This window comes from Miniopterus natalensis, chromosome 21 (genome assembly GCF_054644295.1).
Source record: "Miniopterus natalensis isolate mMinNat1 chromosome 21, mMinNat1.hap1, whole genome shotgun sequence".
In the NCBI taxonomy this organism is placed as follows: domain Eukaryota; kingdom Metazoa; phylum Chordata; class Mammalia; order Chiroptera; family Miniopteridae; genus Miniopterus; species Miniopterus natalensis.
Window position 1 is genome coordinate 6,489,567 of NC_142101.1, and position 16,747 is coordinate 6,506,313.

Here is a 16,747-nt window from a genome sequence, read left to right on the forward strand (position 1 = left end):
CGTCTCAGCATGTTCACTTACAAAAGCGGGAAAAAAGCTTCCTACTTCCTAGGACAGCTAAGAAAATGAAATACAGAGAAGCAGAGAAAACACTTAGCACAGGGCTCAGGACCTAAGAAACGCTCCCTACGTGGCCGATTCTCTTTGGTCTCTCCGTGTCCATCATTTCGGGCCGAGGCTGCTCCAGTCCCTCCATCCGTCCGTCTTCCTGCACCTACGTTTGGGCGTCTGGTCTACCTCACAGCAGCCGGACACAATCAAAAACACCAGCCTGACCGTGTCACTGCCCTGCTTAGAGCCCTTCGCAGGCTCCTCATGATCCTTGGGTCACAGTTACAGAGCATGTGGCACATGCTCTAGGAGCCCCTGCAAATGGGAGCGCGCTCAGCCTCATCCGGCCCTGTGCTCCCGCCCCTCGCCCTGGTCTAAGGCGCACACTTTTGCTGCAAAGCGTCACATGGTAAATGTTAGGCTTCGTGAGCCACATGCTCTGTCACAACTCAAGGCTGCGGGGGAGCGAGAAAGCAGTCATCGCTCCCATGCGGCTTCAGTATGGACGCCGCAATTCATGTCCCTGAAATAGTCTCTTACTGTTTGCAAGGATTTAAAGGTGTGTAAACCGTTCTTAGCTCGTGGGCTGCACAAAACAGGTGGCAGGTGGATGTGGCCCATGAGGCGTCGTTTGCTGACCCCTGGTCGTGCAACACGGGTCTCCTCTCGGCTCCTGGGGGGACCCGAGCCTTCTTGGCATGTGGCTGCCTTTTCTCTGCCTTCCCCTGTATCTGGTAAATTCCTACTTCAAGTCTCATTTTAAATGCTACTTCTTGAGGAGGGCTTCTAAGATCTCCCCAGACAGGTCACAGCTCTGCTAACCACTGTCATAGGACTCTTCTGTCCCAGCAGTTAATGATTACAGCAAGAAAACAAGTATTTGTTTAATTATTAGCTTAAGGTTCACCCCTCCCCCAGCACAATGTCAGCTCCCCACGGGCAGAGGTGGTCCCCCGTCCAGCACAGCTGTGTCCCATCCCGGTCCAAACATCCCAGAGCCTCACACATAAAGTGCTTAGTAAATCTTTGCTGAATGGATGCTTTCTCTGTTTAAGATTATAAGTAACACGAGGTCAGAGATCATGTTTATCTTATTTTAATCCCCAGTACTTGGTTCACGGTAGATCCTCAGCGTTTGTTGAATGAGAAAATCGTGTGAGGTTTTGCAATAGGTTCAAACTGGCGCTTACAGTTAACTGCTGAGAAGTATGTGGCAGGGCGGAGGGGGTCCGGGAGACAAAGCAAACAGAAACGAAGTACCAGATGGGGGGCTTCTTCCATCTACCAAGTGAGAAATTATGAAATTCGTGACCAGGCCACGCAGTTTGAGGGGAAGAGAGAACACAGGCCCGCAGGACGTGATGAGGAACTGGACTGGGGCTGGGAAGATGGTAAAAGAAGGAAATATTCTTACCCACAGACATGAAACAGTTTATTTCAGATTGAAGTGCTTTGTAAAGGTTCAGCGAGCCCCGTGACTTGTCACAACACCACGAAGCAACTTCTCCGTGAGCTTTACAGGAGGAGGGGCCTCCAGCCCAGCACAGAAGGTAGGCATGCTCTTGCCAGGCTCAGAATTCGAACTCAGAACCAGGCCACGGCACTGGAGTGACAAATCACGGGGAACAAATGAGGAAGAAGAGACACCAAGCCCCCCCGACAAGTTTCCCGAGTGAATCAATGACTGTTAATGACAGTAACAGTCACAACGCAGGCAGAAGAAAGCTGACACAGCTAAGAGCTGGAGAGGAGAGCTCACGCTGGGGCCTCTCGGACTTCTCCAGCGTCTATCCCTGAAAGGAGAAGCTCATCATAAATGAACCAGACTCTTTTACATTATGTCTGACACGACAGGCAGGCCAGTCGGTGGTCCTCCAAGTCAAAAGCAAACATCAGACAGAACCTGGCAAAGTGCCTCTTTCTTTCCCGAGAGAGGTCAGAGGTAAAATGAGTAAGGACCCAGGGCCCGTCCTCACCTCATCCAGCCAAATTCTCAGAAACGCACAGTGTGTGCCCGTGACCACCCCGCACCCGCGCTCTGCTGATCACTCGGGGCTTCAGCAATAACCTGAAAACCCCCCACTTTGCCGCAAGGCTTCCAGCCTTTTGTGACAAGTATTTTTACAGGACAACTTATCCACACTTTATATGAACTGAAACTGCTGTTATTACTTAAATCAAATTTCCATGCCATTAACACCCATCTTAGGAAAACAACAGAGTCCATAAAATGCCCAGTGTACAGGAGCAATAGAGGGTAAGTCGACACAGATACACGTCCTACAACGTGCAGCCAGCCCCGTCTGCCCCCACCTTCCCTCCTATTAGAAAGAATCACAAAATACAGGGGGCACTTGGTTTTTCCTTAAATCAAGTATAAAACATAACATTAAAGGACTTAATTTATAAATATGTGTTTGTTATTTTCTATTCTGCTTAGCTTCTCCTAACACATGAAATCCCTTTATGTTATCATCACAACGATTTAAAAAATTTTTTCAAAGCTTCCCTAGATTTCCTGGTTCATTTTTACACCTGAAGCACTTTAAACCCTCGGATGAAAGTAACTAAAGTACTTGACACCCAGGGTGTCCCCACACACTGTACACACCCTTTAAAGCTGACAGCTCAACTGATGCTTCTTTCTTTGCAGGTTTAACCCACCGGGGTTCATAATTATTCAAAGTGTGTATACATTTTGGGGGGACGCCCTGCTGACAGCACCTTCCGCGTCCCAAAGGAGCTGTTACCAGGCGATACCGGCTGCTGAGGGAGCAATACACCCGACACGCAGTGGCGATAGTCGTCCCCGACTTGCACAGCGCGATCGGCGACAAGGGAATTCTGCTTTGGTTTCAAAGGCAGGAATCAGCGAACCCGTGGGAAGGAGGTGCCGTTCCACGCGTGGGAGCTCGTGGTTCATTACACGCTGCCCACGAACCGAAGGGACCGACTGCAGACGCTCAGTGTTGGAGGCCCTCGCGCCCCATCTCCTCCCGGTCCCGCCGACACGGAGAGGCCGGCGGCCGGGCGGCGCGCAGGGCCGCGGGCGGCAGGAAGACCAGGCCGTACCTGAGGGCAAGCTGATGCGATGCCCATCCTTGAGCTTCAGGCGGCTTCTCTTGAACTTGCCCTTCCTCCTCTTGACGTTGGGCTTCTCCTGGTTGAGCTGGAAGATCAGGATGTTCAGCTCCCGCTCCAGCACGTCGATCTCGCGCTCGGCCAGCTGCTGCTCCCGCCGCTTCAGCAGCTCCTCCTGGGACTTCTGCTGCAGGGCCGCGCGGCTCAGCTCCTCCTCGCGGGACCGCAGCTCCTGGGACAGAGAGGACACCGCGTCATCGCCAGGCACCTGGTCACCGCGCCCGGCAGCCAGGGCTGGCACCTGGGCGGCAGGTCACCGGCTTAAAGACGCATCGCAGTTTTTTAAAGCGCGATTTTCACATTTCTCTCTCTTCATCTCTTGCCTCTATAACCCCCCGACACATAAAATGTACATTAACACATAGCAACAAAGTGAGGATGCGCCTGATCCATTCTAAAATAAACGCAAAGTTAGAGCTTCGCTTAATGAGAGTATAATTATTCTAGTTACAAAAGCCTGCAGCTGGGGTTTCTGTCGGTAGGGACTTCTTAGGGCATTTAAGGATCTGCTTAGAGATGAAAACATCTTTGTGGAGAGATTACGGGAAAGAACACGGCTAACGTGTCAGGAGTCCGCTGAAGGCCCATCAGACACGGAAATGAGGCATCTCTACAATTATAAATGAGGCATCTCTACAATTATAAGCCAATGAAAAATGTATCCAGTTACAAAGAACTTTCCAGGATGCGTGGATGAGGCAAGTGCCACTTTATCCACAGGTGGCACGTGGCATGAATTAGCTAACAGAAGTCCCTCTGCCACCATACTTTCTGATTAAGTCCAGCTTCCTCTTGGGTTTGTTTTAGAATGACTGAACTGAGAAACAGAAAATCTATGAACTGAAGGATGTATGAACTCGTATGCCTATGAAAAATGTGTTCAACAGTGAAAGTGAGGGCTCAACAAAGTTATTCAATCTCACCCCTTATCTTTCACTTCTGCAAGGTGTTCTGTTCTTTCCCAGAGACAAATATTCCTGTCGGTGGGGGACTCCTTTCCCTTCTAGTTCCCCTCCTACTAAATGGAGCCCCCACGGAAGTCAAGACATCCGCAAACTCGGGGTGACACTGCTCGGGACAAACTCCATCTTAGTGCCAAACACTCTGTTAGGAGCTCCGCCTTCTCGGGGGGCTGGGCTGGGAGCCCTGGGAGCGCTGCGCAAACCTGTCACACTTTATACAACCACACAGGCCCCCTTCAAAAACGGGATTCGTCCAGGAACTGTGCGATGTGGCTCGGGGAAACAACCAGAGCAGAACCCGGGACTAAAATGCCACTCGAGCCCACGATGCCCTTGGCCTTTTGCAGATGGACTCAAGTAACTGGAAGCTGTCAGTGCAACTATCACAGAGGAAGATAAACAGAGTCCGTCCGTCCCCAGTAAACACGGTCCCACCAGGAAGGGGCGGGAGCTCTAAACACAAACGTCATTTATTCGGATCCAACGAATTCCGAACTTACGGTACTTCTACCGAAGTGGACTGAAGTCCACCTCTGAAATATTCTTTAAATTTATTTTTCTGAACAAACTTCATAACCAAAATTGCAGGAGAAAGGGTTTACTTAAGACCAATTGATATTCAAATCACTCCTGCTAACATCCAGCTGCTGATCCTTATTTACAGAGCAGGTTGGCATTTCTTCAGGACACTGTGCCAGACAGAAATTGCCATGCACTGCTAGGAAAAACTAAAACAAAAACAAAAACAAAAAACACCGAAGACAATGTTACATATTCCAAAAAAAGTATGGAATCCATTGTTTCACTGGGGCCTTTCTCCAACCCGTGTGTCCAAATCGGGGATTTTACTGTGGAGTATTTGGGGACAGAGGGTAATTTCCAGGCACTTTCAATTTCGAACTCATTACCGTCTGCCCTTTTGTTAAGATATTACTTTTCAGTGGTGTTGATGTCAATCCAATTAGCTATTGTAAAATGAAATGGCCTGAGGAAGAGATAAGGTCAGCAGATTCAATCAGGCCTTTTGTGTTACTGCCACAGTAACTGAGTAAGAAACCATTTTTAATTCCAGGTCCCGAGCTACGATGTGAATCCCCTTGAAAATGCTGGCGAATTAAAACAAAAAAAATCACTTGCTTAAGACTTTGTAAGAGAAAAGACCAAGGTCAGAGAGGAAGCAGCCACAGAACTCTTCCTTCGGAATAAATTTCAAACACTTGGAAGTAAAAGGGGGAAAAAAAACCCCTATGGGGTATTAGAACCCTTTTGAATACTTTGAAATTGTGAAGCACACAGAAAACTTTTGGTTGCTGAGATTACTAAGTAGTAATATTTGTTTAATTGCTTGGCACAGGCCACTCTAATGGCAAATCCAGACTCCTGGCAGATGTTAATCATTAATGGTGACATGCCTTCACAGTGGTTCAAAGACACTTTGTGCACCCAACGTACAAAGGCAGACACACAGAGATAAGCAGCCAGGAATTTAGGGAGGAACCAGTATCTATGGAGGCTACAGTTTACTGAGTAACACGGAGCGCGGCCCAGTCACTGCCCATTAATTCCAAGTCTGACGCCTCCTACCTTGAGCAATCGGCGGAGAAAGGGAGATAGAGCACGTACACGGTGCTGGACTCCAGCGAAAGATGCAGGCAGAGACCTCTGGGCAAAGACAAAGATTGCACAGGCTTTCGCTGCGAACCGAAGGCTCACAGGACACCAAAAATGCCGTATTTCAAGGAGCGCTGCGCATTTCACATAGAAAAAGCGGTGGTATAGCTCAGCCGGTGACCTCAGAGTAACAAGGGAACTATTCTTATGTGTCCTCAAAAGGGCGAAAGAGCAGAATCCAGTTGTGGAGCTTTTTCATTTTTACACCACACGCAATAAGAATTAGCTCACTGGACATACCTCTACTGATATAAGTATCATTAATTAAAAGTAATTAAACAAAATAGCCTAAGCAACAATTAATTATTTACATTACTTCCCTATTTTAAATTCTCTCATTTGAAATTTTATTTTTCCTCAAAGTCCTCTCCTATTCCCCAAAATCTTTTTTTTTTCACTTTTGCTATTAAACATCTAATTTTAGAATTCCTGAAAACAATTTGGCAATTTGGGGAAGTGTAAAAAAAAAAAAAATCCCAAAACCCATCAGAGTCTTTTCTGTATCATTTTAAGTCAACAAATTGTATTAAAGTTCCCAAGAAACATATTAATAACATCACTGATGATAATCCTTCACAGAGCTGCAGGATTTAAGGAGTAATCCAGTCAGTCACTTCCCAGGATCGCTCGACTCCCCAACGCCTGGGTGGGAAAGGGGGCGGCTGCTGGAGCCGGCCCCGCTCCGTCGGAGCCACCACTTTCCTGGTTCTAAGGCTAACACGTAACTCTTATCCAGCACTTATAGGAGACAGGCGCCTACCCGAGACGGGGCTCCTGGGACACCTAGGATGGGAAAGCTGTCCCCGGTCAGCAAATGGCAGAGCCCGGTGCCAAGCAGGCTGTCTGGCTGCAGTGTCTGGTCTTAGCCACGACACCAGGCTGCTACAGATCCTGGCATTCTGCTAAAGACTTAATACAAAAGTGGGGGGAAAGTCGACAGAGGTTTTTAGAATCCTGCGTAGACACCCCTGCAGACCACGTGGATTCCTGCAGGGAAGGAAGCTGACAGCTCCGAGTGCTAGAATGTTCTCCATTCGGACCAAATTTTAATCCCTGGAAGCCAAGAGGTCCTACCTCTGAATGTAAAACAACACAAAACCTATTTCCTCCCTCATCTGCTTTGAAGGCGCTTCCAGTGTCGGAGGGCAGCCCCACAACCCCCACCCCTCTGTGTCCAACTCTGTTCTTTGCTCAGATGTCTGGGTCCCTCTCCCGCCTTCGCCACTGTCCCTGGGCGGCTGACAGTCAGACACAACACCATGCATATGATCTGAGCAGCCAAACAGGGTTGTTATTTCTTCCATGAGTTCTATGGATTTATAGCAGGTCAGAGTCTAAGGTTGCATTTGCCTGTTCTGTATTTTTAAACTGACAAAATACTGAAAAAATCTAAGGAACAGAGTGGATTACCTGTAAGTTTACTACTACTTGAAAAAAATGACTTTAGGAAACAAATGAAAAGACTTTTGCAGCTTATATATTTCTCTTTAACCTTTATTTTTAATCATTTTAAGTTATAAATATTTAAAACATACTATAAGTGGAACAGCCAATGCCCATGCACACACCATCAATACTTAATAGCTGTTAACTTTTCACCATGTGTGTTTCGGGTCTGTCCAAGCCCTGTGTGCTAGGCTCTGACCCTCCCCCTCCCCTCTCCCTTCAGACCTAATGTTCTGCACTCAGTTCCTCTTAGACTTGTTGTACATATGAATAGTTTTGTTTTATGTGGTTTTATGTAAACAGTATGTAATGGAAATATTCCTCTGCAGCTTGCTTTTCTACCCAATATTATGTTTGAGATTTATCCATGTTGAAACATGTAGCTGGAGTTCATTCATTTAAACTCCCCATTATATAAATACACAAGAGCTTAGGCACCTATTCCTCTATTAATAGATATCGGGGTTGCTTCCAGTTTTTCACTAACACAAACAATACTTAAGTGAATAACCTTAATTTCCTTAAGGTTATTGCATGTGTGTGGAAGTTTCTCAAGAATATATAACCAGCCCAGCTGGGCGTGGCTCAGCAGTTAGCGTCGACCTAGGATCCAGGAGATCAGGGTTTGATTCCTGGTCAGGGCACATGCCCAGGTTGCAGGCTGCAGCCGATCAATGACTCTCTCATCAACGATGTTTCTATCTCTCTCTCTCTCCCTCTCCCTTTCTCTCTGAAATCAATAAAGATATATTTTTTTTTAAAAAAAGAATATATAACCAGCTGTTAAACAGCTGGGTTATATGCCTCTGTTATAGCATAAGATTCATAATAGCATTCCTAACATTTATATACCTTTAAATTCCTTTTTCACTTACAATAGCACTAATAATGATAATAATGATTGCTGGTATCTCTCACCTACTAAAATACACATCAGAAGCATATTAAGAAATTTTACTTAGGCCTATTTAATGTACTTATTTAATGCCTACCATGTACTATACTTTGTACTTTGTTCAGTGGTGTGGATGAAAATGACCAAGAATGAAACAGTATAGCTTATGAACTTATTATCTAATGGAAAGGCAAACTAAGAACAGTTACACAAGCAAATAATAACAATAATGTACTTAGTCCAGCCATGATAAGGGAGGTGCAGACGCCTAAGACATGAGTTTATCTGGTGCAGCAAGGGAAGGGGACTGAAGGACTAAGAATGCAGGAGCCAGCGATTGTGGGGTGGGGAATGAAAGCTTGGGAGGGGACAATGTTCTCGACAGAGGACAGACTATAACAAAGGCCAAAAGTCAAGCGCATGAATCAGAGGAACTGGAAGGATTCAGAATGGCTGCTGACAGAGTGAGGCTAACTATGGCAGGACAAGGGAAGTTAATAAGGAAACAGGGTTGGTCATTGCAGCACAGATGCTCAGACTTGCGTTTGGAGGGGTCACTGCGGTGCTGAGGGGATCAGTAAGGGGGGCAAGACTGAGCCACCAGGTAGGGTGCTGCTGCAGTAATCAGGTGATATGAGGATATGGGGGTTAGGGGAGCAAGTTACCACGGATGGTCTCTGTCACATAGGAGACCACGAGAAACATCCTCAAAGACCCTTGAGGCTGGGTCCCTGAGAGAACAGTAATCCCATTAGCACAAAAGAGGAGGCAGAATGAGGAAAGGCAGGGGGTAGGAAAGAGGAGGAGGTTGACTCCAGTATCTGGCCTAAAAGTGTTGCCAAAATAGCACATGAAGCCCCTTTTACAAACTTGTCAACGAGATCCAAATCCCCAGCCTGGTACTCAAAGCACCATTCAAGGACACAGACCGCCGTATCCATCTCTGTGTCCCAGGACTCTGACACTGCCCCCAGAACACAGTAGATATTCAATGTGCGTTTGCTGGAAAAAAAACTACAGTGTTGAAACTCCTAACAGTTTCCCATAGACAAGTTTGGAATTCATTTTTTTTAAAAGAAAACAATTTGCATTTTGGGAAATAACTGTGACGTACACAGCATTCATTCTCAACTCAGCAAAACAACAAAAGTAAGCTACTCGAGGGCAGAATTTAGGCATATGATGTCTTGATACCACGCACAGTATTATGTATGTATATACTGGCTCAGGAAATGCTTACGTAAATAAGTTTAAACTATACCTTTTTATTCCCTTTTGCCCTTTCCTTTGCACTGAGGTTGGCTCCGGGCCTTTAGGATTATGGTCGATGTGAAAGTCTATAGAGATGGGATTCAGAGCCACACTACACGAGTCAAGGTCACTTTGACACGAGAGAATGACTCTTGGCCATACCATCATCCCATGTTTCGACGTCATACAGTGTTGAATAAGCAAGCAGACTCTTTATTTAGCAAAGTGTTATTGCCTAAAAATAATTCTGCTATTTTAAAATCACCAATACATGAGGAATAGAAATTCCTTCTTGGACAACTATTTGGCTTTATAACGGTTATCAGAAACTTGCACTGTTGTGCTTTAGCCCATTTATTGCACCCACAACAGAAGAATTCTACCTTTTGAACAGTTAAACACTTCAGACCATCAGAATAAACCTGACTCATCAAAACACTCTAGTATTACAAAAATATCTTCAAAAAATAAGGATGGCTTCCAAAGCACAGAACTGTGCTTGGACTTGGGGTTCTTCAGGGACCATTAACAGTCATCTGCGACCAGTCAAAGGAGACCATGCTTAGCAAACTCACTTCCCCACAAGGCTGCCTTCTAATTGGCTGTGTTTTGACTTCTTGTAATTCACTTTGCAGGAATATAAATGCAGCTTCAACAGGTTTAACCTACAGGCTTATTTTTTTTCTTCTTCTTAAAATATATAAACCAATCAGAGCTTAACTCAAAAAGTTCAAAAATTATACATTTTCCCAGTTTCTCAAAAAAAGCAGTAACTTGGAGATAAAAAAAAAAAAAAAAAAAGGGGGACCTAGCATAAAAGAGCCTTTAAAAGATATAACTAAAAACAACACGCAGACCTCGTTTAAATTCTGATTTGTACCAACCAACTCTAAGACCTGAGACAAAGACATTTGAATATGGAGTATTAGATGGTATCAAGAAATACCATGTGTTAGTTTTTGAGATAATAATGGCAGAAAGTTATTTTGAAAATTCTTACTAGTTAGAGATGCAAATTGAAGCACTTATGGGTAAAATGATGTGAGTCTACAATTTAATGTAAAATACCCCAGTTAAAAAAAACCCCGGCCGGCGTGGCTCAGCAGTTGAGCATCAACCTGGGATCCAGGAGATCGAAGTTTGATTCCTGGGCAGGACACATGCCCGGGTTTTTGTCTCGGGCTCGATCCCCAGTGGGGGTCATGCAGGAGGCAGCCAATCAATCATTCCCTCTCGTCATTGATATTTCTATCTCACCCTCTCCCTTCCTCTCTCTCTGAAATCAATAAAGATATATTAAAAAATAATAAAATAAATAAAAAATTTTAAAAATTAAAATATATTTTAAAAAATTAAATATTTTTTAAAAATTTTAAAAAGATGATAATGGAGAAAAGAGAACAAAATATCAACAATTTTTACTGAAGCTGATTAATGCATATAAAAGTTTTATTAAGCTATTCCCTCATTTTATTTAACATTTGAAAATTCCCCAAATAAAATATTTTTTTCTTTACAAATTCCACATTTCAAGTACAGCTCTGTTTTGTTTTAACCGAAAAGCAAGAATCAATAAATACTGATGTCTGCAAATATTTTAGAATAATGGTAGTGGTGGTTGTTGACTCATATTTTCCATAATCTTCATAAATGTGGGTATATTAGGCAATTAAATAAATATGTGCTCCTCACCTTTTCCTTTGTTCTCAGCTCATCAAACATCTGCTGAATTTCCAGCTTCCAGTCATCTTGCATGGAATGGAAAGATTCCTGAGGCATTTCGGTCATAACTGCCCCTTCAATGGCAGTCAGTTGTTCAAGAATTAAGGCAAATGACGGGCGAATGTGAGGGTCTTGCTGCCAGCATTCTGAAATAAACGAGAGTCTCAGAAAGGCCATGTCTCAGCGGACTTCACATTATCAGCCCTGTTGACAGTATCTGCTGAAGATTTTTTAAGTCTATTGATAATGATTTTGAAAATTTTATTTTACAGTTTCCATGTCAGTGGCATGCATGATAATTACTGTGAGGTAAGGCCCGTGTTGTCTGTGTTATGTGACATTAGCATGTGGACATGTGCTTTCCATGCCATACCATGAACTGTGACAGGGCCCCAGCTGGCCTGGCCGGATGATTTATTGATAGAGAGGCCTATAACTCAACGAGAAAACCAGTCTCTGAAATATTATAATCACAAAGGAGGCACTAAGAAACAGCCTAGTAACCAGTAAGATAACTTGCTGCTTATAAAAAGTTAGTTAATTTTTAAGAGAGCAGAATCACATACAGGTGGTCATGGGAAACGATGCCAGTTAAGACTGTAGAGTGTTTTTGATCATTAGGTGAGATTTAAAATAGCAGATTTGGAGCCAGCTCAATATTGTCTTTGAATCCTACTAGTGTACTTGGTGCAGACTTTATTGCTATTCTGCTGAATTTTGTACATAAATGAGTCACTGATAAAACTGGACTGTTTTTACATTACTTACTTCATCAAAACCTGACCTGACATCTTAGATCAAAGACAAGGTTTCTAACTCCAAAATAGTATAAGTACTTACAAACATTTGAAAATCAGGACCACAGACATTTCTTTTTTGGTTAAAAATATATATAATTGTTCTAATGAGTGATTCCCCTATCCCCACAGACACACAAATTCAGGGGTGCACAGGTACCTTTCATGAGCTTGGCAAAGGGCTCAGGGCAGGTGGATGGAATGGGCAAAGTGAGCTTGTTGACCGCCACCCCGTAGGCCACAGCGAGGCCGTCGATGCCGCGGTAGGGGACCTCCCCCGTGAGCAGCTCCCACAGCAGGACTCCGTAGCTAGAAAGCAAAGTTGCCATAAAGGTCAATGGGTAAAATGGTTTATTCCCCATGACACAGTTGCAGGGACAAATGTATCAGGACCTTCCTCCAGCTGCTAGTAAGGACCTTCCCCCCCGAGAAAGCGGCCTCGTCCCAGGCGAGGGGTGAATGTCTCAGACACATGCACCCCCCGAAATCAGCTGTGCGTTCGTCACAGGGTTCAAAGGACTTGATGAACAGGAAAGCTCAGGGCAGGGATAACCGAGCTAAGCAGGCTCCAGGCCCGGGCGCGCTCTGAGTAACGTGCTGGTTCTGACATCCCTCCTTCTGTCTCATTTTTTCCACAACCACATACACCCTCCTGAGGACTGAGAACATGAGGAGTCTCGCCCCAGTAAATCCCATGCTGCACGCCCGGGATAGATCCAATCCCGCCGACTGAGGATTTTTAAACAGTTTTCCGTAACCGTTTATCTCTCTGCCTCTCACGTCTTACTGTTACTGCTCGACAGTAACGGGCCAGAGGGACCCAGGTGCCTCCTGCGCCTGCTGGCAGCACACGCGTCCCTGTCCCTGCTCCGTCTGGAGGAAAAGCCGAGAAGGACAGCAGCTGCCGAGCTCTGCGGGGAGCGGCAAGGGCGACGCAGGTCCCGGCTGCTCCAGGTCGTCAAAGGCAAACGCAGTTACAAACCGCGACGAAGGACAGCTGAAGGACTTGCAGTCAATGTTTTGAATGAAGCTGAAGGACCAGGTTGCACTCCACGTGCATGCTGCAGACCTCCAGGCAGCACAGAGGAGCCCAGACGTAAGTCTGTACATTTAGAGATTTAATTTCCTCTGCGAGACCGGCCAGTACCTCAGTTTCCCCTTCCAAATATGAAGTGCGCCCAAGTTATCTTTTGCTAACACACCAAAATCAGTCCCCAGACCACGCGCTGCCTTTCAAAGAAACGCATAAGCACACACAAGTCACACTCACTTTCCTTTTCATCTCTATTAACGTAACTCGTAACGTCCTACGGTCCTATTTCCTTCTCTCATCAGTTCATTCGGTTTAAGTTAAAAAACAAAAAAAGACTTGAGTTTTGGATTCTCTTCTGATCTGAGGAGATGCGGGTTCCCCACATCACAGATACAACAGAAAAGCCCGTGGGAGGGGGTCCCGGTCCCAGTCCGGGTCGCAGCGAGCTGGGAATTCTCGGCACGCCAGGCTCAGGGCACCGTGGACAAGATGACTGTCATCCAAGTCCCTCCTGTGCCTGTCAGACTGCCGGCCAGCGATTTCCAACCCGTGCGCTGCAAGGATTGTTAAAACATGCGACACCCGGCCTTTTAGTCAGGGGCACTGACCTCCTTCCCCTTAGACTGTCAAATAAACAAGTGACCACAGCCAACACGACAGCCGACCCGTGTGAACCAATGAAAATCAGACCTATTTTTTTTTTTGGTCAAATCAGCAGAAATATATATTTTTGGTGTGCCGCAGAATTTTGGCACTTAGTCGTGTGCCGTGCCATGAAAAGGTTGGAAATCGCTGCTCTGGACTGAATACTGTAGAAACTGCGAGCGTGTAGTCGCAGGGCCTCGGGGGCCCTCCAGCTGAGGGTATGGGTCCCGAGCCCCCGAGGCCGGGCTCCTGCTCCTGCTCGGAACAGGAGCGACAGGCACCACCGAGTGACAACTGGATCTGCAGGCGGCAGGCCTGAGTTTGACCTCTGGGGGTAGCACTGCCTACTAGCTATGTCTCCACACGCAGGGCCCTTAACGCTGACCTTGCATTCACCCACCTACACAATACAGAGATATCTGCTTGACAATCTCAACGCACTCTTTTAATTTTTATTTATTTTTATTTCGTGCAATTTAGAGACTAACCTTCTGTTTCAGTTATGGTTGACATATAATTTTATATTAGCTCAGTGGTGACTAGACATTCATGTAACTTACCAAGTGATCACCCAGATCAGCCTAACCTGGCGCCATGCAGTTACTGTGATTTGGACTATTCTCGCTGTGCTGAACTTTACATCCCGTGACTGTTTTTATAACTGGCAATTTGTATTTCTAAATCCCTTCACCTTTTCACCCATCCCCCGACCCCCTTCCCATCTGGCCACCATCAGTTTGCTCTCTGTATCCGTGAGCTTGTTTCTGTTTAGCTTGCGCATTTTTAAAAAGAAATATATAATGTAGTAGTAAGTTACATAATGCTATAATTACAGTATTCACAATGAGGTAGCAACCAATATTTTTCAACGGTTATCTGTTTAGTTTCTAGAAAATTATCTATATTATGGTTCATTAGCAGAGACACCTTGTTAATTTTAATAATAAGTGAATTTAACTCACAGATCAATCAATAAAAGTCCCCTCAGAGCAGGGGACCAAAGAAACCTGAGAATAACTGAAAAGTGTCTAAATTCAAAGGAGCTTCCTTGCTATGCTCATTAGCAAAGAAAACAAAACCAAACAAGAGCAACAGAACTTTGCTTCTGGGAAGTTTCAGAGAACGAGGGGTCAGGGTGGCTCAGTTTTCCAGCGAGAAGAGGGCTCGCCCAGGTCAAACTAACGGGGAAACCGGGGCTGTCCCGACGGCACTGTATTTCCAAAGGGCAGCGCGTATTTTTCTGTTCTCGGAAACTGGGGAAGACGCAGGATAAACGACGCCCAGTCCTGAGCACTCAGGCGGCCTGACAGTCAAGGGCTGTGGCAGCCGGAGCACGGAGCTCAGGCCGGGACCCCGGTCAGCTACTTCGCTAGCACCCTAAGGAAGCTTCTGAACCGCTCGGTGCCTTGGGGCCAACCCTGTGAAGCTGGGGCACAGGAGGCATTGTCCAGACTCAACGATAACACCCGTCTCAGTTATCTCGGAGCGTAACAGCTGGTCTGGAGGAAGGAGGGAGGCCAGCAGGCACAGAGGAAACACACCAGTGAACACACCGGGAAGCGCACATGTGAATACACCGGGAAACGCACTAGTGAACACACCGGGAAGCGCACATGTGAACACACCGGGAAGTGCACATATGAACACACCGGGAAGCGCACATGTGAACACACCGGGAAGCGCACATGTGAACACACCGGGAAGCGCACATGTGAACACACCGGGAAGCGCACATATGAACACACCAGGAAACACACCAGTGAACACACCGGGAAGCGCACATGTGAACACACCGGGAAGCGCACATATGAACACACCAGGAAACACACCAGTGAACACACCGGAAAAAGCACCAGTCAACACACCAGGAAAGGCACCAGTGAACACACCGGGAAACACACCAGTGACCGCACCGGGAAACACACATGTGAACACACCATGAAAGGCACCAGTGAACACACCGGGAAACACACATGTGAACACACCATGAAAGGCACCAGTGAACACACCGGGAAACACACATGTGAACACACCGGGAAACACATGTGCACACACCGGGAAAGGCACATGTGCACACACCGGGAAACACATGTGCACACACCGGGAAAGGCACATGTGCACACACCGGGAAAGGCACTCGTCCACAGCACTGCACAGGGAGCAGCAGTGTTTCCCGAAGGAAATCGTTTTTGCGGGACTGTTACAAAAGGGGATCGAAAGCAAGGCCCGCACAGTGCGGTGGCCGCCCCGCCCCACGTCCACATCCCGGGCCCGGGCGCTTCACTAGGGCAGCGGGCTCGGCGGCCCTGGAGGTGAGCGGTTTCCAGTCCTTTCCACGGCGCTCCGAGCTTTGCTCCTTCCTGCGCCTATTTTGCTTCCAGCTGCCCACTGTTACTATCCCAGCGTAGCCTCCCTCTCCCCCTTCTAATTACGCTTTTACTGAAAATTCGATAACGCAGCTTGTAAAACTGAGGATTAGAAATAAACAGATTCTGAGAGACAAACCTCTCCAAAGACTGTACAGACTCAGAAACCTGTATTTTGGCTGGTTTTAGAAATTTTTTTCTTCCCCATTGGTTCTCCCTATGTTTACAATAATTGGGGCTGTTCTAAAGCATTTATATAGAGTAGACTGCACAGCGTTCACTTAGTGTGTAATTACATAGTTTATAAAGGAAGCACACAAAATGAAATGGCTGTAGTCTTAAGTAATATTATTTTAAATGTAAAATTGGTTTTGATGTATTTTATAAGTTTTCAGAGTCTTGAAGTATAATTTCTTAGAAGAATCACCTATTTCATGTACATATTTTGGTATCATCTGGTGAGAAAATTACTGTAATTAAATCTAGGTAAAACCACTTGATGTTTCATAAAGACACTCGTGCTCAGGCTCCACCCGCAGAGTCCAATTGTTAACTAAAGGCTCAGGCATCTGTGTTTTACCAAATGACCCCAGGACACTCTGAAACCCCTGACACAGTTGACAAATTTTTTAGAAGTCAAGACTAGAACAATTAAGTTATATTTTAAATGCAGAAGGTGAGGTTGAACTAGCAGGGTTCTGCCACTGGCTTGATGTGTGAATTTGAGAGTAACGTCTGGTGCATCCAGTGACTGCAGGGGAAACAAG

General features: G+C 45.8%; 1 protein-coding gene across 1 annotated transcript in view; it reads right to left on the minus strand.

Moving 5' to 3' along the window:
* The window catches only part of MAP3K21 (mitogen-activated protein kinase kinase kinase 21), a 43,799-nt gene that overhangs the window by 11,295 nt on the left and 15,757 nt on the right, over positions 1–16,747 (minus strand). Inside the window, exons 3-5 of the mRNA XM_087828982.1 lie at positions 12,097–12,245; positions 11,110–11,285; positions 3,124–3,364 (exon numbers count right to left, since the gene is read on the minus strand). Of these exons, the coding sequence (XP_087685108.1) occupies positions 3,124–3,364; positions 11,110–11,285; positions 12,097–12,245 (566 nt within the window). The remainder of the gene's footprint in view (positions 1–3,123; positions 3,365–11,109; positions 11,286–12,096; positions 12,246–16,747) is intronic.